This window comes from Rhinatrema bivittatum, chromosome 12 (genome assembly GCF_901001135.1).
Source record: "Rhinatrema bivittatum chromosome 12, aRhiBiv1.1, whole genome shotgun sequence".
Taxonomy (NCBI): Eukaryota; Metazoa; Chordata; class Amphibia; order Gymnophiona; family Rhinatrematidae; genus Rhinatrema; species Rhinatrema bivittatum.
Genome location: NC_042626.1, coordinates 19,212,153 through 19,240,031, shown reverse-complemented (window position 1 = coordinate 19,240,031; position 27,879 = coordinate 19,212,153). Strand labels below are relative to the sequence as shown.

Sequence of the window (27,879 nt, the reverse complement as noted above, 5' to 3'; positions counted from 1 at the left end):
TTCTCTTAGTAAAATACCTGCCCAGTAGGCATCAGTGTGGTGAGGGATTTTCCTCAGTAAATCACTGTCTTGCCCTGCATAGTTGCAGTCCAGCATAGGAGTGAGTTTATTCAGTAAAGCACCACCCAGTGTAGGAAGGAGGATGGTTGCCACCTCACCCCCAGATCAACCAAACAGGCTGATCCAGTCCTAGATTTGCCCCATTGCATTTTTTCAGGAAAACAAATGGGGAAAGTCACAACTACAAATCCATGGAGGCAGTGGGGCAAAACCAGGACTGGATCAGCCTGTTCCATTGGCTTGAGCTGAGGTGGCAACCCTTAGGGAGTGGATTTAAACTACAGAGTTTAAATCAAACAGAATTATCATGTGACCCTGTTTCTGGAGAGAGACTAGAGGCCAGTCTTGGCTTTTTCATATCTCGGTGTTGTAGTTTGGCACCCGTGGTTCTGATCTGAAATGCAATTGCACCTAGGGCTCTGCGGAACACAAGGCTGTAGGCCACCCTATTCTAAAGTCTTCCTATGCCTAAAGGTAAAAGGCAAGGGATTGGCTGACAGTTTCTTGGGGGAAAAGGGATTGGCTGTTTTCCTCCTTAAAGGGGATTGAGGAAAGCTGTTTGTTTACAGTTTTCCCCTCTGTGCTTTGAGGGTGAGTTTCTCCCTTGGAGAAAGGGGATTGGGTGAAAGTCTTAGTTAGCAGTTTGCCTTCTCTTTTTGAAGTTGATTGGGTGAGAGTTACTCTGGTGACAGTACATTGGCTGTAATTCCCTGTGTTGTTTGAAGTAGTTTGGTTGAGAGTTCCCTGGAGGAAAGGGATTGGCTGGTACCAGGCCAGCTTCCCCCTCCCTCACGGGGAAGGTCTCTCTGGAAGGTTCTGGTAGCTTCTTGTCCTGGGCCTACAGTGCTCCCTGCACAGGAGGGTCCAGTGCAGACACCCCCTACCTACAATATGTCAGCCATGCTCCAGCTCTTCCATAACTTGGTGGGCCGCAGGAGCCGCTTGCAGAACAGGGATGACAGGGAGTCCCTGGGGGACTCCAAACACTGGCCCCTGCCAGTCCAGGACCCCCAGGAACAGGGCGATGCTTCCCCTGAGCCCCGGGTTCACAGTCCAGTGGCACTGAAAGCTGAAGGGCTGGGGCTCTGCCCCGAGGGCTCCTCTGGCCAGGGTGGACCCTCACTGCTGGGGGAAGCCACAGGACTGTGGATGGGAGACTCCCAGGACTGGGCAGGACCAGGAGCAGCCTCAGAGCAGAAGGACCATGTGCAGGGGGGAGAAGAGGGGGAGGGCCAGGAGGACAGGGGAAAAAGTTTGGGGGAGAAAGCCCCAGGTGATCCATGCAGCGAGAGCCCCTGCAGGGAGCGGAGGGAGGTATCTGAAGGAATGGCAGCAGAGCAGGCAAGGTAAGGCCGAGAGTGGCAGTGCCCTTCCAGTACCTGTAACCACATGCTATAGAGGAGCCTAAATACAAAAAGGCCTGGAATTCAGACAAAAGAGGGACAAGGCCCTCTCCCTCCCCATGACAGCAACAGGTTTGCTGCATTGTCTAAATCAAAATTGGTCACTTTAAGCCAAAATGTAAGATTGAGGATAATGGACCCACCCATTTTTCTGCTGTATCCCTCTCAAATGTTTCCAGTACCGATTTAGTGTGGAGAAGGTCAGCAACCTGTTAAAAAAAAAAAAAAAAAAAAAAGTATCCAAAGCAAATGAGAGAGTCAAAGAGCTTGTCTAGCTAGGTTTATTGCTTCTGAGTCCACAAATCTGAAACAGCCAGAGAGCTACAGATTATTCCATTTCATAAGGGACAGGCTGAGGCAGTCCTTTTACCCCACTTTGCATACATGGTCTTGTAGAACAATAGGCCTGTATTTCCAACCCCCTTGTAAAACCAGGACTGGCTCAGTCACTCATGACCTGTAATTTTTAAAGTTTCTTCAGTAAGAGTCAGGCTTATTGCATCATGACAGAGGTAGGCTAAGCTTCCCTAACCTGTCCTGGTGACCCCATAGTCAGCCAGCTTCTCAGGATATCCCCAATGAATAGACATGAGATCAGTATATGTAGTTATCTCATGCTTATTCATTGTGGAGATCCTAAAAACCTGACTGTGGGGGGGTCACTAGGACAGGTCTTGGTAAGCTCCATGCTAGGTAGTCACAGCATAGAGGAATCCTCTGTAACTGGCCTGCCACACAGTCAGGTTTGTAAATGCTCATCCCATTACACAGAGATTTATAAACCTTATCAAAGGGACTTGGCATGGCCTGGGATCATATGGTATTTTTGAGTTAGATCAGATTGCAGAGGCAGAAGACATTTTGCTTTGGATTGGAAATATCAGCAAAGGAAATGCCCAGGGCCAAAAAAAAAAAAAAAAAGTTAACAAGAAGGTGCAGAGAAGCAGTTCAGATGAATACCTACCTCCAGGCCACAAGGAATAAGTTAGGCTTAGTTGTTTAATCTTTATTTCAAGGCATTGTAGAAGCTGAAAAAGTTATTTACATTGAGAAACCCTCAAAATGCTTTCAGACTGGTGATGCAAAAAACAACTGGCCCACCTGTTTCTTATTACCTGGAGTGCTGAGGTCATCCTAGAAAAAGCTTTTGGTTAGTGACCTGACTCTGAAGTCATACTGGGGTCACTGATTTGTTCCTTTTCATTACTCAGAGTTCACCCTCTAAGTTCCCAGGTCCTGTGTGCCAACGATGATGCCTCTGGTCTTGCTATGGCCATGGGGTCCCTGGAGATATCTGCTGAAGTTTCCAGTGTAGAGGAAGAGAGCGAGCGTCTCTTAAAAGGTGAGAGGGGTGGGGGCGCTGTAAAGATTGCTTAATTATTCACTGTTGGAAATAGATTTGTGCCGCAGCTGGGAACAAATGCCAAGCAAACACTATGTCGTCATGAGATTGGATTTCAGTCCTGGTTTTCTAAATTCCTATATATGTTCAGTATTATGAGGACTTTCAGTGAGGAAGAATGCTTTATCAATAAGTGTCCCATACAGAAGGCTAATTAATAAGCTGAGCTGTCTGAGATGGGTGCTAAAGTGATAAACTGTTAGAAATTTGTGTAATATTAGGGAGCAGAGAATGGTGATAGTTCACTATAAGTAGAAGAGAAGTTACTTGGCGGTGCTACCGTGATTAGTCCTCAAGCGGGATCTGTTTAGTGTTGTCTTAAATTCTGCAGAGTGGCTTATAAAGAAGTTATCTTTTTTTTTTTTTTCAAACCCTAAGCGCCGTGATAAGGTTGACAATGCATAGTTAAGCTCTGGAATTCATTGCCAGAGGATGTTGATTATGGCAGTTAGTGTAATTGGATTTAAAAAAGGTTTGGATAAATTCTTAGAGGAAAAGTCTATAAACTGCTATTAATCAATAAGGAATAGTAGCTTGGGATCTATTTAATGTTTGGGTACTTGCGACTTGGATTGGCCACTGTTGGACACATGATACTGGGTTTGATGGACCCTTGGGGTGACCCCATATGCATGTCTTATGTTCTTATGTTATGACTGTTATGAAACCTGCCCGCGGGTCCCCCTGCGAGCAGGCACTGCTTACCTCTCTGCTGCCTGACGCGGCCGGTGCCGCCGGAGTCGGGCCTTCAGCGCGGCTGGAGCCGCGGTCTCGCTTTGCTCACACAGCCCGGAGGCCGCCCATCAAGCCGCCTCCTTACCGCGGTGAGTCGCGGATTTCACTTTGCCATCGTGCGGCTGGGAGCCGCTGCCGATGTCATCCGGATCAGTTCAGATGAATACCTTCCCTGCTTCCTTCCTTCGCGGCCACCCCCAGGGCCTCCTGCAGCGGCTGGAGCCGCTGCCGTCATCGTGGCCTGCATCTGCGGTCCTGCACAAGCTCCTGCTGCTTCCTAGGCGCGCAGCCGCGCCTCTCTGCTGCATTTAAAGGGCCAGCTACAGGAAGTGTTGCTGGCCCCACCTTTGATTGGACTTCCTGCTCCAGCCCTATAAAGGGCTGCTCTGTCACTTCAGTCTTCGCCTTGCATCGAAGTTACTTCACTCTGGAGGCTCCTGCCTGCCAGATTTCTGTCAGGTCTTCTTCGTGGAGCTCCTCTTCATTTCGTGTCTTCATGTCACATCAAGTCATGTCCTGTGCCTGAGGTCCTCGTCCAGGTGACCTGGTGTTTCGTCTTCTGGTGTCCTGCCCTTCTTGGTGTTCGCTTCAGCGCTCCTGAGCCTTCTGGATCTGTCAGGCCGTGCTCTCTCGGTTGATGTCTTTCCCGAGCATGGAGTTGCCTACAGGTGGAATTCGTACCTGTGCTCCTGAGCTGTCATGTCCTGCCAGCCTTTGTGGAGCTCCGGATGACATCTGGCTTCGTCGTCGGAGTCCCACCTCGACTGGATTCTTCCCTGCGCTCGTCCCGTTCTCAGCGTGGTCCGTGACCAGCCTCCTCAGGCTGTGTAGGGCGCGCAGTGGGACAGGGTGCTCTGCGACCAGCCCATTGGGTCCGCCCGTGAAGGTGGGCTGAGTAGGGCGCCCTGAGAGACAGTGCCAATGTTCACCCTCCCAACTCTCGTCTCGTCTGGACTTCGTCAAGTTCCTTGTCTCATCCTGGATGCCGTTGCATCAGTCTTGGTGTCATGTCTTCGCCTCAACGTCTTGTTCCTGATGGCGTCACATCGACCCTGGTCCGGGATGCCGTCGCATCGACCATTGGTCCGTGATGTCTTCGCATCATCCTTGGTGTCATGTCCTCAACTACCTTGGTGTCATGTCTTGTTCCAGCCCTCGTCTCTGATGCCGTCCGCATCAGCCTTGGTGTCATGTCTTCGTCTGCGATGCCGTAGCATCGACCTTGGTGTTATGTCTTCATGTCAAGGCCCGTCTGCCCTCGTCCTCAGGCCAGGCCTGCTGCTCCATGCCGATCCAAGCGGCAGGTCCAAAAGGGCTCGGAATGGTCGGAGGACCATTCACATTCCAACATCATCATGTTGTTGGCCTTGGGAGCTTGCAGGCCTGGCAGAGGGTAAGACCGTCAGCCATGCTGGAACACACTGTCAACCCTCGGTTTGGTCCTGGATCCGTCTGGGGTCGGGCCGAGGCCCTAGGGCACACGAAAACACCCGCCACATAACAATGACACTCCAAAGGAAGTGAAGAAACATTAATCTCATAAAGAATGAACAGTGGATGAATTTGCCAGCTAAGATTTACTGTAACACAATGCAGAGTCAGGCGTTTGGGGTGCAGATTCTGAAGAAACATGATACAGTGGAGTGGAGTGTGAGGAGAATTCAAGCTGCTGAAGAGCACCCAACAGGAGAAAGAGCTCAGGCTATCAAACAATGCATTAAAGAAGAAAAATACTAGGATGCCCTGAAAGAGGTATTACAAGTACAAAAGAAGGTAGTAATACCTCTGTACAAATCACTTGGGAGACTTAATCTAGATTAGAACATTGTCTTATTCCAGAGTCTATATTTCTAGAAGGGTATACAGTAGATAGAGGCAATCCAGTGGAGCCAACCAAAATGGTGCATCATAAGCCTTAGGTATGTATTTAAATATGTATGTAGGGCTAGTCGGGCCCCACTAGAATTTAAGTGAGGAATCTTCTAGTAATGGGAGGTTCTAAGGGGTAGTGGTCAGAGGATATCTATAACTGGGGGATTTGGGAGGCTTTTTTTAGTTCTGAGGCCTTCGACATCAAAGAGAGCTGATGAGAGGCAGCCATGGGTTGGTGCTCCTGCTGGGCTCCAGGAAGGGAGAGGGATGTTTTCCTCTTTTCCATCCAAAGGTGGAAGAGGATTCAATGGGGATCTAATAGTGTTCAGATCTTAGAAGGATTCCTGATTCCAAGGTTGACGGAAGCAGGGAAGGTTTTGCTAAGCAACTGTTACAACTATCAGGTAAAGTGCTACCTTTATTTTGGGTGAGAGAAGATAATTTTTTGTGGAGTCCAAGGGAGAAGATATCTTTGGACTCAGGACCAAAGGGTTGTGCTCCCCTGCCAGCAGATGGAGACGGAGTCAGGTTTCAAGCTGACATCACCCTAGATACACCCCTGCAGTGACCTCAGCCCTTCAGTATTTGTCCATCTCCAGCAGATGGTGGACGCACCTCTCCCTATGGGGATTGCTGTAGTTTTTGGAAGGAGAAATTCTACATTTAAATTGGAGAAACAAATTGAGCCCCTCTCTCCTGCAGTGATACCTAAGGTCCTTCCCCCAGTCAAGAATTCCTGAGGCGATTTCCGAGATCCCTCAGAGGTCTGCCTTGGTCCTGTAACCGGTTCCTGGTGTGGACTTTGCTGCTGAAGCAGCTGAAAGGCAGTGAGTGCAGAAAGCTGAATGTGGTGGTAATGGCCAAAGCCTCCCCCCTCCCCCCAGCCAGAGACCATCTCTGTACTCAGCTGGTAAGCGCTGAGGCCAGGTAAATTAAAAAAAAAAAAAAAGATGCTGTACCGAGTGACAAATAGCTCATCAGGACTCTGAAGGTGACCTCCTTGTAAAGGAGGAGGTGGGGAGATACAATACAGATATTCAAATATGCATAAAACTGTATTTCAGATGTAGCAAGGAGTTTTACGCACAAAAACTGTGCACACAGATTAGCATGCCCCATGCAAAACCTATGCTGAGGCATTGGATATTGCATAGAGGTGCATTGGCATTACTCAGGTTTACTTAATGCTGGAAATTGAACTCCTGGTCAGAGGAGGAGTAGTTTCTGAGGTTAGTGTTAGTCTGTGGGGCTGAACCTGGAGTTTGTGGCTTTGGGGGTCCTGTACTTGGTATTTATGTGCATAACATTTTCAGGCCAATGCAATAAATTTGGTACTAGTAAAATATGTGCTGGTTTTCAGCATATATTTTTAATACCAAGATTTTTTTTTTTTAACTCCCAATGCAGTAAGCTAATGATATGCTAATGCATTGGGGGTTAAATGCGTAAAAACTGTAAAATGTGTGTTCAGCATAGGTTGAACGCACATATTAACTAGTGAAGGGGGTGGAGGCATCCCTGATAGGCAGTATCTGCTGCCGCCTCTTACCCGGATCCATTCTGATTTATCCATCTTGGCAGTGAGAAGCAGCCACCAGAGAGCCACATAAACACCGATTTCTGCATCTATCTGCCACAGGTCACTGCTACTTAGTCAGATAAGTACTTTATCTGGCTAAGTAGTAGCAAACTGCACCAAATAGCTGTGTAGGTACTGACTTATGCATCTGTGTAGCAGCTGCTTCTCACTGCCAGATAGTTGGACAAATCAGTACCTATGCAGGTAAGTCAGTTATTAAAGTGGAGGAGGCTGCTGGCAAATACTCAGAGTTTTTACTAATTTTTAAAAAAACTTTAAATATTTTTTTATAATGCTGGAAACTTACCCTAACCAGGGGTTAAGTTTGCAACTCTAAAAAAGGCACACTGGCTCTATGCAGTCTCTGCGTAGGGGGCAGGAGGATAATGCTTAATGCCCTCGTGTGCATGGCATGTCTATTATGTGAGGGCACTAAGCATTACTCCCGTTTGGAAATGCACATTTTCTGCGGGTAAAACTTGCTGCTGATGCATGCTGAATGCACCTTTCTGCATCAGCCTAGATGGTTTGATTTGTGCACACAATGTTTAGGAGCAGTTTATGCTCCTAACTTGTTTTGTGAACACAGCTCTAAGGGGCACAACTTTTGTGTGCAGAAATCCTGTTTTCTGCACACACTGTGTGCACATGAACAATGGATTATATTCCTAAATCTGGGATTAATTATTTTTTAGCCCATGAATAAAGAAAATGTGTTCTGACATTCAGTGCACATTTTTTACTTGTGACTTATTACATCAGGACCTGAGTTAGGACACAACAAACAGGAAGGGCCCTCTCACACAGGCCGATACAGAAAAACGCTCGGGAGAGTGGGCGAGCGCACAGGCCCTCTCCTGGGTGCGCGATTCAGGAGGGTGACCTATGTAAATTAGGGCCCGCAGTAAAAAGAGGCACTAAGGACACTAGCACGTTCCTAGTGCCTCCTTTTTGACAGGAGCGGCGGCTGTCAGCGGGTTTGATAGCTGACGCTCAATTTTGCCGGCGTCGGTTCTCGAGCCCGCTGACAGCCACGGGTTCGGAAAACGGACGCCAGCATAATTGAGCGCCCGTCTTCCGACCCGTGGGCCGATTTAAAAATGTTTTTTTTTTAAATTTTTGATTTTATTTTATTTTTGGGGCCTCCGACAATATCGCTATGATATTAGCGATATTAAGTCGGAGGTGTACAGAAAAGCAGTTTTTTCTGCTCTTCTGTACAATTCCCCAGCGCCGGCAGAAATTAACGCCAGCCTTTGGGCAGGTGTTAATTTTTGAAAGTAAAATGTGCGGCTTCACTGCACATTTTGCTTTCTGGATCGCGCGGGAATAACTAATAGGGCCATCAACATGCATTTGCATGTTGCGGGTGCTATTAGTTTCGGGGGAGGTTGGCCGCGTGTTTTTGATGCGCTATTACCCCTTACTGTATAAGGGGTAAAGCTAGCGTACTATACTGTATTGGCCCGACAGTAAGGGAAATCTCGCTTGATGCAGCGTTTATTACCTATCTGGGTAAATGTTACATCTGTCCTTGACTGAACAGACTAAAAACACTATAACCTCAGGGTGGCAGTACAGCACAAAATATACCTTCTGCAGACTGGAACAAAAGATGTCTCAGGTTTTTATCAGAGTAGACAGAAATTGTAGGGGAGAACTTGGGAGGCTGTAGCAAACCTAAGGCAAGTCAGCAAGTTCCCCCATTCCCGTCCCTTAGAGAATGGATAAACCTGGATGGTAGGAAGGAACAGAGGAAATAGGGTGGAGGAAGTTTGAAGAAAGACACTCTGATTCAGTGAGGTTAGAGCAATAGGAGGGGAGGATACAAGGGCAATGAGGAATTGTGCGCTCAGGATTTGCATCAGGATGCAATTCAGAATCCAGTCAGATGAAAAGGAAGGGGTCATGTGAAGGCGTTCGGAATACTGAGAGAAGATGGCAGCAGGGAGAATTGTTACAATGCAAATTCTTAGTAATTTTGTTAAAGGAGCTTTTATAGAAAATGGACAGTGCAGGGAATAATGCATCCTGCACAATCACATTTCTCCTCCCCCCTCAGTACAAGATCCCTTTTATCCCAAGCACACACATACTGTGACACCCTCTTCAAATTCTCCATGCCACCAGAAGATACATAAACCCTGCAGTCCCTTCTGAATACTCCAAATACATCGATTTGGGAAATATTTGCACATGTAGTCACCACTCCCTCTCAAGTATACACTCTGGGGCACACACATCCAAATCCCCTTCTTACCACAAATCCCGATATTACTTCATCCCACCACCCTTTTCCTCCCCAGTAATCCTCTCTTTCTACCTTAGGTAAATATGAGGCTCCCCACGTGCAGCTGACCAGAAACGAGAGCAAGGGAAACCTTTTGGTGCCAGCTGGAGTGGTGGCATTCCTTTTCCTCTGGTCACTTGGGGGTCAATCAGCCTTTTCCTGTACATACCGGCTCAGTCCAGACTCCTGGGTTTTGCCTCCGCACCAGCAGATGGAGACAGAGTTTAGACGCTCTGCCTGATCTTTTGCGCACTTCCGCTTGGTCCATGGTCTTGGCAGTCTCGGCGCGGAGATTATTGTGGTTGCGGAACTGGTCTATGGATGGGTCTTCCAAATCCTGTTTGGGTTCTTTACCATTTAAAGGCAAGCTGCTATTTGGAAAGGAACTTGAAGACATGATTCAATCCTTGGTCGAGAATAAGGTTCACCGTCTGCTGGAAGACAGGCCAAGGTCCAGAGTAACTTTTTCTTCCCGGTCCCGATTCCAGGGAGGTCGAAGATCTCGACCGGCTCGAGTGCCCACTTCTTCCTTTTGTCAGAATATGGGCAAGCAGCAGGCCTGGTCGCAGCCCTTTCACGGACGGCGTTTTGGCAGACCTGGGGCTTCCCAGGCAATCTCAGGTGGTAAACCTGCACAATGATGGCCTGCCGGTCCATTCCTCGGTACCAAAGGTAGGGGGCAGACTGTCTCTGTTTTACAAGGAATAGGCTGCAATCACGTCGGACCAGTGAGTGCTTTCTGTGATAAAACATGGCTACGCTTTAGATTTTGCACGATGGCCCAGCCTGCGGTTTCTGATCTCCCCGTGCGGATATGCCAAAAAACGTCAGGCAGTAAAGCAGACCTTACACTGTCTTCTCGATCTGGGAGCGATTGCTCCAGTTCCTTCTCTGGAACAGCAGAGGGGCCGTTATTCCATATATTTCGTTGTTCCAAAAAAGGAGGGTTCCTTCCGACCCATCCTAGATTTAAAGTGAGTCAACAAATGTCTTCAGATCTCCCGCTTTCGCATGGAGACATTGTGATCGGTCATCACTTCTGTTCAGCCAGGAGAATTCCTGGCATCTCTGGACCTGACGGAGGCATATTTACACATCGGGATCAGGGCGGACCATCAAAAATTTCTAAGATTTCTCTTCTTGGGTAAACACTACCAGTTTCAGGCTCTGCCCTTCGGTCTTGCGACAGCTCCCAGAAAGTTCACCAAGATCAAGGTGGTGGTGGCAGCACAACTACGCCGGGAGGGCTTGTTGGTGCATCTGTACTTGGACGATTGGTTGATTCGGCCGAAGTCTGAAACTCTGTGTCAATCAGCGATCCTCCGGGTGCTGCAGTTGTTGAAGTCTCTCGGTTGGGTAGTCAACTTGGCCAAGAGTCACCTCATTCCCTCTCAATCGTTGGAATTTTCGGGAGCTTTGTTCGACACCCGTCAGGGGAGAGTTTTTCCTTACGTTTAGAATGAAGTCTCAAACTACTGGGACAAGTAAGGACTTTGCTAATGAAACATCCTCCGACGGTCTGGGATTACTTGCAGGTCCTAGGTTCCATGACTTCGCTGGAACAGGTACAGTGGGCGTTCGCGCACATGTGGCCCTTGCAATCAGCATTGCTTTCCTGATGGAGCGCAATTTCTGAACAGTTCCACCTCCCTCTGCCATTGACGGAATCCGCATGGTCCAGCCTGGCTTGGTGACTGTGCTTGGACAGTCTGCACCGTGGCGTTCCCTTGATGGTTCCGGACTGGACGGTGGTCACCACGGATGCTAGCCTTTCCGGTTGGGGAGCGGTTTGTTTGCGGAAGTTGGTGCAGGGGCTTTGATCTCCAGAGGAGTCTCGGTGGTCGATCAATCGTATGGAGACCAGGGCGGTGCGTCTGGCGTTGCAAGCCTTCCTCCCTCTCGTCCAGGGGAAGTTGGTCAGGGTGTTGTCCGACAATGCGACCACAGTGGCCTACATCAATCGTCAGGGCGTAACCAAGAGTCATCCAGTAGCGTTGGAAGCTCGACTATTGGTCCATTGGGCGGAGCAGAACCTAACCTGCATAGCCGCGTCCCACATAGCAGGGGCCACTACGATTTCTGTTCATTCCGAACTTTCTTGACCAGGGGCCCGTTTGTTTCGATCAGGTAGGTCGCTTTTGTCTAGTGGCATGGCGTTTGAGAGGCGGCATCTAAAAGGCAAAGGTTACTCGGACGCGGTGGTGACTATTTTCCTGAGATCGCGCAAAGCGTCGACTTTGCTATCTTACATGCGAGTTTGGAAGGTTTTTGAGTCATGGTGCGTTCCCACTTGGGCATCCATGACCAGTATACTAGGCTTTCTGCAGAACGGGTTAGCTAGTCCTGTAGCTCCTTGAGGGTGCAGGTGGCAGCCCTAGGCTGTTTATGCGGAACCATAGACGAGGTGACATTGGCGGCACACCCCGATGTTTCTCGTTTTCTTAGAGGGGCAAAGCATTTACATCCACCGGTTCTCCATGTCCATCCTGGAATTTGAATGTGGTTCTTAAGACTTTGTGTGCCCTCCCATTGGAGCCATTGAAGAGAGCTACTTTGAAAGACCTCACGTTGAAGGTGGTATTTCTGGTGGCAATTTCCTCGGTGCATCGAGTTTCTGAACTACAGGCGTTGTCATGCCGAGAACCCTTCTTGAGGATTTCTGATTCGGGGGTTAGTTTGCGAACGGTACCGAATTTTCTTCTGAAGATGGTTTCCTCCTTTCATTTGAATCAGTCGGTGGAACTCCCCTCGTTTTCCGATCTGGATAGGTCGGATCCTCTTTCGAAGGATTTGAGAAAGTTGGATGTCCGCAGGGTGCTGCTGCGTTTATCTGAAAGTTACCAACACTTTTAGAATCTCGGATCATCTCTTTGTTCTCTGGAATGGTCCAAAGCGGGGTAATATGGTGTCCAAGACCACGATCACCCGGTGGCTGAAAGAGGCCATAAATTCTGCCTATTTGCTGTGTGGTCGGCCCTTACCGGTAGGGCTTAAGGCACATTCCACACGCTCTTAGGCGGCTTCCTGGGCAGAGTGTCATCAGGTTTCCCCGCAGGAGATTTGCAGGGCAGCAACTTGGAAGAGTTTGCATACTTTTGCGCGACATTACAGGCTAGATGTCCAGGATCCGAGGGGAGGAAATTTCGGAGCAGGTGAGTTGAGAGCGGGCCTCTCTGGATCCCATCCCCAGTAAGTACAAGCTCTGGAACATCCCAGGAGTCTGGACTGATCCGGTACGTACAGGGAAAAGAAAATTAGGTCTTACCTTTGATAATTTTTATTCCTGTGGTACCAAGGATCAGTCCAGAGTCCCGCCCACTGAGTGCATAAGGATAAGGGAGACTCCACTGCTTCTGCTTTTGTTTTTCCTCTGATCTGCGTTTTTCATCCGTTTTTACCCTCTTTTACCGGGTTTGGTTTATTGTTGGGGGTCAGTGATCCATTTTAAGGTTTCGATTCCTGTATATAGTTAGTTTGTTGGGAAATCATTCTGCTTTGACATTACATAATACTGGCAGGCTGTGGGTGGCACCCTGGTATATATGGCAGAGTCAGTCAAATCTTGCTCTGTCTCCATCTGCTGGTGCGGAGGCAAAACCCAGGAGTCTGGACTGATCCTTGGTACTACAGGAACGAAAATTATCAAAGGTAAGACCTAATTTTCTTTTATGTGGGTAAACTTCTGTTTACTGTGTTTAAAAAAAAAACAATAAAAATCTTTTCCTTATAGCCATCCAAAGCTCCTGCACACAAAAAGGGGTAGATGTGGAGATTGCATTTTAAAATCTCCATGTATACTTTGTACTCACATGGAGCACCCCAGTTGGATTCTCACAAGGGTTTTCCCTTGACAATGAGCTTGTGATCTCATAGGGAGACTCGTGGCCAGTGTTTTTGTCACCAAAATGTTTCCTTTGCTCTCATTTACGGTCAGAAGCGCATGTGAAACACTGAATGTTTAGCTTGTTATAGCGCTCCCTATTGCGAGGGCAGTGCTTTCACCTTAGGGACAGGCTGAAGTGGTTTGGAGGTCACCGCTGTCGGCTTCGGGCTGTGACTTGGAGATAAGAGGGAGGAAGGATCCTGAAGTGGCGTGTAGGGCTGGTTTGGGGGGGGGGGGGGGGGAGAGAGAGAGGGGAGGCAAGCAGGGCAATTGCCCCAGGCCTCAGCACCACAAGGAGCTCCTGTGAATAAAGTTACTGAGGCAGAGCTTCAGAGCTCCTGGCACTGGCTGTCCTGGTCCGCAGTGTGCCTAATGCCAGGAGGAAGAGGTGACATTTGTTGAAGTTAGTGAGGATCTCATTTCTGGCCTCTCCTTTCCAGATACCCCAAGTGAAGAGGTTCCAAAGACTCTGTCTCCATGGAATAAACTCCTGCACATGTGTAACAAGCTGAAGAGATCCCAAGTTTCTACGGTACACCTGTTTTCTTTCTGCATATCATGTATGTCTAGCCCCTAATGTAGGCAGATCTAGGATTGAATGGGCTTCGACTTTACTGTTTTATTCTTTTGAATGCCAGTAAAGTTTTCACTTGCATCAGGATTTGCAGAGTGTATCACTGTGATATCTGTGAAGTGGGCATAGGGTCTTTATGTCTTCCAAAGGCTGTTATGGGTGTCCACAGTCATACACTGGAGAGTCTTTAATTTTCCATTAGTCTTTTAAATTCGGTTTCCAGGGAAAATGAAAATCTGTAAGAGAGAGAAGTAGATGAAATGAGATCTTGTCCCCAAGATGGTGCTGTTATTTGACTAAGCCAGAATATTCTTTCAGGAACAACTTCCATGGGGTTCATCCAAATCAAGAGTCCATAACACAGTCTACATTTGTGTCCTGGTTTGAACTTGTTTTTCACCTCATTTCAGTGGCATTTTACACTAGGGGTGTGCAGAGGGGGGGGAGTTGTTTTGTGTTTGACATTATTTTTGTTTAGTTTTCTGACTACGTATGTGTTTTTGTTCATCGCCCAGGCCTTTATTGTGTTGAGCGACCAAGAAAATTTTAATAAATGTAAATGGAGTAGCCTAGCAATTAGAGCAGCGGGCTTCAAACCAGGGAAGCCAGGGTTCAAATCTCACTGTTGGTCCTTGGGACCTTGAGCAAGTCACTTCACCCTCCATTGCCACAGGTACAAACTTAGATTATGAGCGCTCTGGGGCCAGGGAAATTACCCACAGTGTCTGAAAGGCAGAATATAAAATAAATAAAACAGCTCACATTAAAAACTGACCTCATGATTAAAACCTTGTATGAAACCTCCTTGTATGAAACCTCCTTGTATGAAACCTCCATCTATGGATCCAAATGGAGCAGGAGCAATTCCCAGTTGGTCCTGCCCTGTGGTGCTGTACTTCCAAGTGAGAGTTGCCTTTTGGAGACGAGCCCGCACTTCTGCGGAGAGTTTAAACACTGGCAGCTCTAGGTTTTAGGTCTTCATTTTTGCACAAATGTTTAACCCGAAAAATCTCTGCATCTTTCCATATACTTTTGGATTCTGCCGACGTCCTGTTGATAGAGTGAATATTACTGGCCAAAAATAGAGCAACATAAAAAGCAAAGCTCCAAGCTTCTCTGGCTTATTGAGAAAGATCAACATCACTTGTTCAGCACAGTCACTCTCTTCTTTCAGATCCTGAACTTTAATTATAACATAACCTTTGGCAAAATGGTGCTTTTTCCCCAGACAGTAGTGTTGTGGTTTTTGCCAGTTTTTTATACAAAGTGCCTTTTTCAAACTTCCACAATGAAAACAGCTAAAGCAAATGTATCAAAGCCCGTAGGGCTAAGCGGGTTTTCTGTCAGCACAAAATGGGAGAGAACCTTTAGTAAAGAGGCCTCTGAATGTGGTCTGCAGCAGTGGTTTTCAACCTTCTTGAACTTGGCCTAACTTTAAGCTTATCCAATACCATGGGACCCACCTTTAAGTTTAACTTCTGTGGGGGCAATTTTCAAAGGGATTTCCCCTGGTAAATGTGTGGGACACCCCCCCCTCTGCAGGGAAAAGGGGGAGCTGAGTAATTAAAATATGTGCTTGGATATTGAAATCCTGGCATGTTCTTTATTGTGCACCTGCAAAGGGTCAGGACCTTTGTTTATTTTCCTGGGAATTTATAACGAATAACAGTGAGGAATTCAGTGGAAAACTGTGTCATTTTCTGTCATTTATTTTTCTGCAGTTTTTGTTCACTTTAATAAACATTGATAAAATAATGGGAACAATAACTTATAATGAAGGATCCCTAAGTATGTGGGGGTTTCTGATTCTCACAGCATTGGCCAGCCAGTGGATTTTAGAGGGAAAGTCCATGGAGAATTTTCCTTTAAAAAATCGGCTTGCAGGTACAAAGTATCTACAGGCCTACATCCATCCAGCAGTCTCTCCCCACGTGTGAGGACTGCCTGCTTGTCCTCTGAGAACACCTGTTACAGGTAAGCAACTCTGCTGTATACGGTGGTTTCATTGTAGTACAGTGCCGGGAAAATAGTGGAACCTATTCTCAAGATCAAAATTGTAGAGCATATAGAAAGACATGGTTTAATGGAGCACAGTCAACATGGATTTACCTAAGGAAAGTTTTGCCTTACAAATCTTCATTTTTTTGAAGGGGTTAATAAACATAGTGGATAAAGGTGAACAAGTAGATGTAGTGAACACAACATCCACAGCCCTGAGGAGCAGAAACCCAGCCTGGGTGCTCTCCATGGTAGCACAAACACTGCCACTGAGCTGGCCTAGATTTTCTGTCTAGAGGACACATCCTACAAACAGGTGGCGTTTCTGTCTTGCAACTTGTTCAGAACTTGGTCTTTTTTTTAGATACCCCAAAGCTGGCAGGTCACTGTGTGGCTGCTCAATGATTCCCAGCTCAGTTCTACTCAGGTTACTGGTTACAATACTTACAAATGTGGTGACAGCACAAAGGATATAGAGTACAAAGCCTGGGCCGTGTGCTTTCAGTAACTAATGTCGTCTGGTGATGGGCTAATAACCTAGTTGTCTGACAATCTGTTGCTCAAAGAACACCTCCTGACAAGTGAACAAACAAAGCCAGGGTGCGTACGCTTTGCTGCACCCTGGAACCATAAATCACAAAGGTACAATCAACCGAAGTCTCCCACCCCCTCCCCAGAATCAGCCCTCCATAATACAGTTCGGAAGGAGAAGACAAAATAAAAAGAAACAGTGTCCTGGGTGACAGCTTTCCAGCAGGTATCAGTACAAAGTCAGGTCATTCAAAATCAGACTTATCTCTTGCAAATATAAATCCCAAGTGTTCAGGAAGAATCTATGCTTTTTCTGGAAATCCAATCGCTCTGCATTTTTCTCCAATTGACAAATGTAAACGAGCATGTTCTTCAGTTGTCCAATAGTAGGGGAATCCTCTGATGTCCATTTTTGTAATACACATTTTTTTGCCAATAAAAGCTCCTTACAGCACCATAGTTTCATATGACCTGATGGATAATTTTAGGTGCAAAAATCGTCAAATAAAAACACTTTAGCATCTAATGCAAACCACATCCATTACCACATGTAACAATGTCTGCACAGCCCTCCACTAGTCTTGAATGCACTCACATTCCCAAAAACAGTGCCCCAGCAACCCCATCCCAAGGTGACATTTCAAACAGATATCAGAAGGCACCAAATGACACTTGAATGCTTGAGATTGAGAGTAAAATACCCGTGAAAGAAATTGAAACTGAGTTTCTCTCAGCGGAACATTGCTAGCAATCCGGCATACTTTAGAAAGACATTGAGCAATATAATCCCCTGAGATGCTCATAGGGAGCTCCCTGTTCCACCCTGACGCCACTTGCTCATAGCCAGGACTTTATGAGGGTTCTGCAACATTTTAGACCAAAAGGAAATTGAGTGATGATCAGGGTCATCTATGTCAAACAATTCGAGTTGAATGTCCCTTTGGTCACCTTGCAAAGCATTAAGGTCTAGAGACCTAAGATAATGGCCCAGTTGGAGGTAAGAAAATTGTTGTCTCATGGAAATGTCATATTTGGAACAAAGGTCAGTGTACCGCACAATGGAGCCTTCTTCCCTGAGAACTTGTATAATGCAAATCCCTTTATGGGCCCAATCTCAAAAGAGGCAAGAATGGGAACCCAGACTAAAGTCAACATTCCCAATAATAGGCAAAAAATGAGAGACCCTGTAATCAACATTGTAATAATTCCAGTGTCTGCTTTTGATAATGGGAACTATAAACACACTTCGCTGAAGGTGGGGCAGCAAAGCCAAGTGCGAGCAGTGTAAAACATAATGCAGCTCTTGGGAAGCCATCAAACCCAATTCCAGGCTCAATTGGGTGAAAAAAGTGGTTCCCCATTAACCAATCCCCCACATGGCGATTATTACATGCCCCATTGTAATACCTCATATTTGCTAGACCCAATCCTCCATGTTCCCACCGCCTCATTAACCAAATCAAGCATAACCTAGGCCGAGCTGTACGCCATAAGAATTTACGCATTTGCCTCTCAATCCCAGCTACCTCCCCCCTCGTCAACCAGCACGGCATCATTTGAAAACGAGCCAGCATGGAAGAATTGACATTCGATACAAATCCACCCACCCCAGCAAGGAGAGGGGGAGATGAGTTTAGAAGTGTAAAAAGATACCGACTTAACATTCTTCATTTGCATCCAGGAAACATCTCTGTAGAGCATGATCCCCAAATATTTAAAAGAATCATGAACCCAATTAAAAGGAAAACGAGTCCCATACAAGGTCTGCACAGCACCCGTCATCGGTAGAACTTCCGTTTTATCTAAATTAAGTTTAAACCCAGATAGAAGCCCATAAGTCTGAAATTCAGCTAGCAATGCTGGCAGAGATGTGGTCGCATCCGTAATATGGACCAATATATCATCGGTGAACGCTGAAAGCTTAAACACATGCTCATCACCCTGCCCCAAAGATATACCCCTAATGGTTACATTATTCCTGATCCTTATTAATAAGGGTTCCAGAGTAAGAAGAAGCAATAGCAGGGCCAATATATCATCGGTGAATGCTGAAAGCTTAAACACATGCTCATCACCCCGCCCAATTTGTTTATTTTTTTTAATTTAAAAAATACATAATGCACTGCCTAAACCAAATACTTACTAAGCAGTTTGCCATCTCATGCTAGACGTAGAAGTCACAGGTCAGGGATGTGCAGGCAGCCTAGAGATGCGTTGTGGGTATCCTGTGAACTGCAAATATCTCTCTTCCTCCCCTTGATAGGTTCCTATAAGCATGGAGGATTCTGAAGTCATGGAGGGGAGTTCAGTGAATCTCATTGCTTACAAAACTGCACTGATACCACCTCAGTTTCCCAGTGTTATCCAGTCTGGCAATATCCCAGGTGAGTGCTGCATCCCTTCTCAAGGAGGAATGTGAAATCTAATTCTGTAACCTAGCCTCTGGCCCCCTTCTTCTCTGAGACCAAATTCTGGAATGTGAACTGACGCCAGCTGCTTGGATCTTATGTGATGTTTGTGTAGTTTCTAGAATGAAGATCTTTGTGCATTATTGTTAGTACATCAGGTACAGCTCCTGCCTCTCAGGTACAGCCTGGGGAGACTTCTGAGTACTTATGAACTTAAATCATTTTTTTAAATCTCTCTCTAATAATAGGCGAAGGTGGCAGTGTATAGTGTGAGTTCCGTGGACCTGAGGAGGGAGGGGGAGCAGTCTATGGCACTAGGACACCACCATTCTTATCTCCTTTCTTTCCTCTACAACACAAACATTTCATGCTACGAAGTGCAGTTGCTTACCTGTAACAGAGGAGACATGCAAGGAAAGCTTGCTGACGTTCCATGTAGTGATGGTAATCTCTTTGCAGAAAAGGTCAGGGAGGCAGTGACCACCCTCCACATTCCATAGTATTCTGCCTCAGGAGAAATGCTTCCTAAACCGCACTTGCCTGAGACAGCAAAGCTTGATACTTGCCAGGGCCTTCTGAGAAGCTCTAAGCCTGATATGCCACCTGTTCAAAACCAACGATGGGTTTTAGACTGGATTCAGAGCAGATAGCTAGTAATTGAGTCTCTGCTCCAGAAAGCCTCCCTGTGGGAGAAGACGAGAGGCTGAAGTGTTTTATAAACCATTGGTCTGTTGAAACCTAAGACAACTGGGTCCTCTGAATAGAAAGAGATGGCTCTACAGATCACATGTATTGGAAATCCTTTCAAATCACCTGCTCAGAAGAGCAGTGAAGCTTACGCAACACCAGGAACCAAGCAGGTTGGGATCTTCTTCCTTCTGCAGACCAGAGCTGTCAAACCTGTTCCTCTGCAGGAAAGTGCAGGGATTTTACTCTGTGCTTCCCAAAAAGACTGGGAACGTTTTCAGAAATTTGCTCAAGATGGTTACCCTAGGAGGTATAACTTCCCTACTAAAGGCAACTGTTTTCTAGATCTGCAGGACGCAGACACACACAGAAATTTCATCCAATTAGGATATAGTAGGGAAACAGCACCTTCTGGACTGTAAAGGAAGAAGAGTTCTGTTTTCAAAACTATTTTTCTGGTGAAAATTTATCAGACTTGGTGAAAGTGATGTGGTTCCCATATTAGTCTGTCAGGAGTAGGCAACTCGGTCCTTGAGTGCTGCAGGCCGATTGGGATTTCAAGCTATCCACATTGAATATTTATGAGATACATTTGCCTGCACCACCCCTTTGCATGCAGGTACATCTCATGCATATTAATTGTAGATATCCTGAAAACTTGACCAGCTTGTGGAACTTGAGGAACGGAATTGCCTACCCATGGTCTACTTGGATATGTAGAAATAAAGGTCAACAAAAAATTGTAAGTGATAATCCAACAAAAAAAGTTGTCACCTAGAATCTTTTTTTGTTATTGACCTTTATTTCAGCCTTATGTAGTCCTGGCCTAAATTTGGAGGCAGTAGGAATACCTTTTAATTGTACATCATCTCCCCTGCTTCACCTCTTATTATTCGGAGTGGGATGAATGATTCTGCAGTACAGAATGATCGTTTTTTGATTATTCCTTTTACGTAAATGTGTTGAGAGAGAACCTCTTTCTCCGTGAGCAAGCAAACTGAAACAACCACACAGATGGGTGCTATCATCTGGCACCGAGTCGGTCCTATTCTGTCCTAGCACGGAAAGGTTTTTTTTATGTTTCTTCTGGGCATGCATAAGAGCTCCTGCTGTAATGTCTTTCATGTGACACTTCCTTGGTCTAATTTTGCATCCATTTCGCAAATGGTCAAACTTCTCTCCTTTGCAGCAGCCGCGTGTTTTCTAAAAAAAAATCAGAAAATTACTTTGAGGAAACATTCTTCAAAGAAAGGAAAAAACAACAACAAACTCAACATTAACATGCCTTTGTTCAGATCTTCATCAGATAAGAGGAATAGCCCTTTTAAATCATGCGAGAGGTGCTGGCACAAGATGGCTTCTTTTTGACCAACACAGCTTATGCCTCCAATGTTTAGGCCATGATCACAATAGTGCCCCTGTGGCAGAAAATCCCCAAGGGCAATAGTATTCAGAGACCTGAAATTTGAGTTTAAAAGCTAAGAAAACTCCATCATCCAAAGTGGTCTCGATCCCCATCATCTGCAAAAAGATCAAGGGGCTATAACGTTTCCTGAACATGTCCAGATAAGTGGGTTTATGCATCCCTACCAGCAGATGGAGGCAGAGGGCAAAACTTTGGGCATTGCTGCATATCCGAGAGTGCCACCTGCAGTCCCTCAGAATTTCTCTGCCTCCAGCAGATGGTAGAGGTGCAACCCTGCAGTCCTGAGTGATCTGAGGTTTGGAAGATTTCGTGCTCCCCGAGGTGCCAGGTTCCTGTTGAGGGCCATCCCTCGGGTTGAGCCAGGCGAACGGGGGGGTTGGATACCCCTGGCAGTTTTAGCCCGTGACCCCCGGGACCACTGACAGCCAGGGGACTGGTTCCTTCAGTGGTGCCCGAAGCCCCCTCCTGCCCGCTGGGATTCAGGGAAGTATTCCCCCTTTGGAGGCTTTTTTTTCCCTTTGGATCTTGTTAGCTCTGCTGTGGTAGCTTTACAAAAAAAAGAAAGTGTGTAAGAGGCAATAGCGGCAGTGCAGACTTAGTGTGCTGAGCACCTGACAAGCGGCCTGCTCGGCGGGATCATCGGGGGTTGGTCCCCAGAGGCATCGGGCTGTGCGAGAGGTGAGACTCGGCTTCTGCCGAGGGGGTTCTCGCCCAAATTTGTCGTCTTGCTTCACAAGGCTTTCATGGCTCGGGAAAGTGGAGGTTCAAGGACAGCTCGGCAGACTCCGCCAAGAGACCGCGGGAGGCCCATACGAGCTCCACGGGTCCCGCCCGGAGTGCCTGGACTCAGACCCCAGGGATTCTGTGGATTCTGATGACCCGCAGGGTGAGGGTGGTTCGTCTCCGGTGGCAGATCTGAATGCAGAACCTGATGAGGGGCTCCCCAGGACCCGGATGGACCTAAGGAAGATCAGGGTTCCTTTTCAGGGCCCTGAGGCGGAGGGCAACGACTGTTCAAGAGGGAGGAGTTGCGGCCCCTTATTCCCCAGGTGCTGGAGGAATTGGGGGTTAAGCTCTCTCTGGAGGAGTTGGAATATGAGGGAGTTAATCCAGTGTTAGACGGCCTAAGGAGACCTCCCAGCACCTTTCCCATTCCTAAGAAGATCCAGAAGCTGATCAGCCGGGAATGGGACTCCCCGGACTCTGGCTTGAAGGTGGGGAGAGCGATGGCGAAGCTTTATCCTTTGCTGCAGGACTATTTGGTTAGCCTCAAACCCCGAAGGTGGATGCTGCTGTGTTGGCTGTCACCAAGAAGACCACAATTCCGGTGGCCGGGGCAGCTGCTCTGAAGGATGTTCAGGATTGTAAACTGGAAGTACAGCTCAAGCGGGTTTTTGAGGAGTCTGCTGTTGGGCTCTGAGCTGCCTTCTGTGCAAGCCTGATGCAGATACTTCTTCCAACAGGAGATATAGATAGGATTACAGAAGCCTTACTATTTTTCCACAAAGGAGAAGATATTCATGTTATCTGTACTACAAACAACGCTCCATACTGCTTAAACAGCTCCAGCAACTGCAGCAGCGGTAAGACCTATCTTAGATCTCAGAGATTTAAAAACCTTTCTGAAGAAAAAGACAATTTTGGATGAACCTGTTAAGTACAATTTTCCCACTACTTCAACAGGTTGACCTCAATAGACCTAAAAGATGCTTATGCTCCTATCAAAATCAACCAGAAGCACAGAAAAAATTAATGGTTTGCTCTCCAAGATCAGCATTACCAATACAGAGTGATGCCCTTTGGTGTAGCAGTGTCTCCAAGAATCTTTACCAAATGTCTAGCACTAGTAGCTGCTCATCTAAGGAAACAAAATCTTCTAGTTTTTCCATACCTAGATGAATGGCTAATATTGAGTACATCTCATGGCTAAACAGGCTTGCAGTGGCTCCGCCTAACATATTACCATTAATATACATTAATACGTGACCTACTAACACAATATTGAGGGACAGTACTCCGTCCAAACCTCAAATCACTGGCACTAACAACTTGGATGTTGAAAGCAAATTAATTCAAAGACTTAACTTATTATTTGCCTCAAGCAATAAATGAAATACTAACTGCAAGAAAGCCAGCTGCTAGAAAATCATATGGCTACAAATGGGAAAGATTAAGCAAATAGTACCAGAATAAAAACACCTTACCCTGACTTGTCAATGGGGTCAACCAGAGCATTTTTCCTATGCTCCTGGTGCTGAGAAAGCTCTATTTGTTGTGTGTGTTGATGTCAAGATGTAGCATCTATGAAGCCAATATTCAGGCCTTTTAGTGTATATTCAGTGGGATAAATGTCCTGATGAATATACCAGTTAGGCTTTAAAGGTATCCAGTCTTGTTGGCCAGATATCCAGTTAAGTAGTGCTGTCAGTGTCACCAAAAAAAAAAAAAAAAAAGAACGGGTCCATGACCCGAATGCGAGCCTTCCCCCCCCCCCCCATTATACATAAACGGCCCTGTTGGGTCCAGTGCCCCTCAGCCCCAAAACATGAATGATCCCTCTTGCCACCCCCCGCCTCAGCCTTTGCCTAGTTTCATTAAAAATGTTCTAAGCGATACCCCTCCCCTCCGCAGTCATACAAGAAACAGGCCCCAGACTTCCCCATCCCACCCCCTGATGGCCAAAATGCATTCCTGCCAGGAGCGAGGGTCTTGCCCGCTCCTGGCAGCTCCAGCGCTGCTTCTGATAGGCAACGCTGGGAGCATGGACTGGAGGGGTATGAAGTCTGGGGGGGGACCAACTGGAACATTTTTAGTGAAACTGGGCAAAGACTGCAGCGGGGGTAGAGGTGGGGAGAGGGATCGTTCATGTTTTGGGGCTGAGGGGTGCTGGGCCATTTATGTATAGGTGGGGGAAGGCTCACATTCAGGCCACAGGCCTTTTGATTTTGTTTTTTTGATGACAGTGACAGCGGTACTTAACCAGATACCTTTGAAAATATCCCGTTAAGTAGAAAGTTATGCGGCCTTCTGTGGCTGGATAACTCTTGACCTGTTCGGAAGCAGGGTTAAAGTTATCCGCCTAACCTAGCTGGATATACCCGATATTTGTCTAAGTTAGCCGGATAATTCAATGCCCCTGAAACACATTATAGTCAGAGAGCTAGTTATCCAGCTGTGAGCTGGTAAGTAGCTGACTATGCCACATTTGCCATTTAGATGGATAACTTGTGAGTTATCCGTCTAAATGGCTTTTGAATATCTTCCTCTGTGTGAATAAAAGGCTGTCTGTTGAGCTTTCTGCAGTTTAGATCCTGCGACTCATCCATTTGTTTTTACTGCTGGTAGCTCCACCCTCCTGCCCTGAGAAGATTAAATAAAGTTATATGTTGGAAGTACACAACCTATTGTGCAAGATTGCCAGGGTTGTGGGCTCCATGAGGAAGAGACCTTCTGAGGAAGATCTGAAAAGGAGTGTGAAGTCCCATATGGGGAAAGCAGTTGTAGGCTAGCAGAGGAGAGAACTTGTTTTTCATTTTTTCCCTATCCTGTAGAGAAACCCACAGCCTGGTCCAGTCTTACCTACTTCTCGGCCATTTCTTAGACTAGACAGCACTGGCTCCAGGATCAGAAACTTCCAGCATCGTGACTCTCATGGGCCTCTAGCTATGCTATACCTGGTTGGTTTTTGACATCTTGACATTTCTAGAGAAATGCTCAGACTTGTGCAGGACTTCAAAGAGCTAAGACCAGAAATGGTCATCAAGACTCCTGTTTGCTGCTGGTTTGATCACATTCCCCATAATGCAGTGCCCACTGGTCCTGACGTAGGAGTTAATGGGAAGGGAACCGATGGCACTGTGACAGCTTCTTGCAGTGACTGCTGCTGTACGTGTGCAAAAGGACGGAGGAGGCAGCCTTGCTCTTGGCCTCATTTGCTTCTGTTTCCTGTTTTTAGAAGTCCATATGGTGAAGTCCCATGCCTCCCTGCTCTGGGGGAAGGAGGATGAGGTGGAGACAGATCTGCTGGGACAGTCCGAGGTTCTTCTACATCAGGCAAACACAGTCACCAGTGAGGTGAGTCATCTCGGGGATGCAACAATACATTTTTCATGGAGCTCTCTTCTCCAGAATGGATTGGAAAGAATTACACCATACTATTATTATTTTTTGGGTTTTGGACCCAGCAGTTTTCTCCTGCTGCTTTGTACTTCCCAGGGCTGGGATTTGATGCCATAAGGCCTTGATTTGCAGCCAGCCGGAAATATTTCTCCTGTTTTATACCCCCCCCCAACAGTGTCTGATTATTGAAGTGACTGTCCTGGGCCAGAGGGCATGCACCTGGACTCCTTAAAGAACCTTACAGTCTTGGGCCCTAACTCCTAGCCACTTGATGTCACCCATAAGCAGTGACCACAACTCCTCCCCACTGCAGGCTGTGAACACTGCCTCCATACCATCCCTCTGTGCTGTCATCTTAAGGGCTAGCTTTGCAAAAAACGTGCATGGAAGTTGACTGTCTAATGTTTTCCTTTAAGCCAGAAGTTTTAAAACACCCTGTTGTCAAGGAGGGTAGGTTGGAGCTGTGGTTTTCTGTATGTGTTCAGCTGCTCTCTCGGTGTCTCATGTTTTTAAGATTTACAATTTTGAAACTTGCCAAAAGGCTTGCAGGCCCTTTGAAAATTCAGACTGGGTCTTAGCTGTGGGTTCTTCATACCATAGAGACATAGAAATGCCATCATAGAAAAGTCTGCCCAGCAAGCTTATGGTAGTATCTGCTGCGCCGTGTAGGTAACCCCCATGCTTATTAGTTTCCCACACCATAAAATTCAGGACCCTCATGGTTGCTGTTTGAATCCAATTCCCTGTTATGCCTTGCTGTTGAATCAGAGAGCAATGATGGAGTTGCATCAGCAGTATCAAGGCTTATTGGTTAAGGTTAGTAACCGCTGCACCAGCAAGTCACCCCCAGTTACCCCCATGCACTCTTTTCTTCATTTCCATCCTTTAGCCTTTAGGGATCCACAGTGTTTATCCCATACCCTTTTGAATTCTTTCACTGTTTTGGTTCTCACCACTTCCTCTGGAAGGGCATTTCAGGTATCCACCACCCTCGCTGTGAAGAAATATGTTCTGACATTGATTTTGAGATGTCCTCCCTGGAGTTGTGTGCACCTGCTTTGAAGCAGAAAATACTTGCTTGTTCTTGCCTCTAGTGCTGTTGATTTCTAGCATGTCTAAAAGTCTGGGTACTGTGATCCATTGTGGGGGGGGGGGGGTGTGAGTCATAGATATGTGTAGGGAGGGGAAGAGAAGGCATGGGTGGGGTGTTTCTCTGTCAGAGGAGATTCAGGGGAATTTCTTTGTATCCTATCCCCCACACAGTCCCCTCTCCCCCACACAGTCCCCTCTCCTGCCCATTGTCCTCTCTCTCTCCCCCCCCCCCCCCCCCCCACTCCCCTTCTGTCTCTCACTGAACTCGTGATTTGGATGTCTGCTCCTCCCTTTCTGCCTACAGCCCCTCTCTCTACTTTGGGTAAGGTCATTACATTGGCGTATGCACAGACGTGATGCAATAATCACTCAGAGCCTTTAACATTTTTATAATATATAGCAATTCCACGTTTGCTGTTCTAATAATTGTTTAGTAAATTAGCTGTGGCAGAGGTATACTGTCAAGGTTTACGTCTCCACTAGAGCATGTACTTTGAGTGTCCCACAACTTGAAGTTCTCTGTCTCTGCTGCCTGCTGGCAGGGAGGCATAACCCACCTATCTGGACTGGTACGGCAGGATTCAAGGCAAGGAAAGAATGAAGCAAGATAAAACGTCTCCTTTTGAGGTGTAATATGGGGGCCGATATTCAGCAGTGGAGCAGCTAGTTAAGTTAGCCCGATTCACCTATTTGGCTAACTTAACCAGGATAATATGCCCGGCTAACTTTAGGACAATTCTATGGCACGACCAGAATTAGCTGCATAAGTTAAGCTAACTTATGCAGCTAACTCCACTCCTCCCGGAAATGCCTTCCACCCGCCCCCGATATGGGGCTTAGAATGTCGCCGCATATGGCAGTGAATATTGCCGTTTTGCCATTTAGATAACTTTTCAGTTAAATGTTTTGAATATCAACCTCACGGATGTTTGGGGTGAGCATGCCAGGAGTAGTCACCTGGAGATGTACTGTTTAAAAGTGAGACCTATAAGCCGACTAGCACGTGCAACTGCTTTGTGAATTTTGGCTCCTATCTGACCAGAGTGTTGGTTACATAAACATTCCTAGTGTATAATTCAGCTACTTTCAGTTAGAAGTGGGTTAGAAAGTCCTTGGTAGCTTTTTCCAGGGCTAATGTCCGTGATTAGTGACCAACCCGCTGTCTAGGTTCAGCTCCAGTCCATAGTGGGGATAAGTCCCTTTAATATCCCCATAGCCGCAGAAGTAATGGATCTCTCTCTCTTCCTCCCTAGATTCGGCTCATGAAAGAAGCAGAGAAGACGGGAAATTGGGCCCAATCAGACTAACCGTTACGTGGCTTGAGCAACCCCAAGTCTTCCCTCTATTGGAGAAGAAATGACTGCAAAGCATCTTTATGAAAAAAGTAGCAGTAAGACACTCCAGGATGTGCAACAAAGTGCTTCTAAGTGGCAGGAGCCGCAGACAGCTGGGCCACGGGCTGAAATCCTTTAATGCACATGCTGGATTGTTTTGCTGTTGGGCCCAAAACCCCCACGTTTCGTTTGGAAAATAAAGTTAAATGTTCAGTTTGTTTTTTCTTTTGTTGTTTGTTCAGCTCTTAATTTCACTGAGGTGGGAGCACATGGCTGTATTATTGTAGCTGCCTGGTGCTGTTTAGCACACTAGGTGAGCAGTGACGCACTATGGTGTGCATTAAAAGATTACTGCACACAGCCAGGGTGTATTGAGAGATTCGAGGCTGAAAACCGTGAGCACCCAGGAAACGATTGGATCTCCTGTAAACCCACCCCCTGGAGCATTTTTGTTTTTTAAAATAATAAAACAAATCTTCAATTCCA

At 46.7% G+C, this 27,879-nt stretch overlaps 1 protein-coding gene across 2 annotated transcripts; it reads left to right on the top strand.

Annotated features, from left to right (window-relative positions):
- The first annotated feature begins 840 nt into the window (after window positions 1–840).
- Window positions 841–27,879, top strand: LOC115074522. 2 transcript variants are annotated; one of them, XM_029574053.1, is made up of 6 exons: window positions 841–1,406; window positions 2,690–2,805; window positions 13,665–13,756; window positions 18,591–18,711; window positions 24,804–24,922; window positions 27,313–27,879. In XM_029574053.1, exons 1-6 carry the CDS (start codon window positions 952–954, stop codon window positions 27,364–27,366), a joined length of 957 nt encoding a protein of 318 aa, XP_029429913.1. In that variant the 5' UTR covers window positions 841–951; the 3' UTR covers window positions 27,367–27,879. The 2 variants fall into 2 exon arrangements, with proteins under 2 accessions (XP_029429913.1, XP_029429912.1); XM_029574052.1 differs by having other exon boundaries at window positions 2,675–2,805.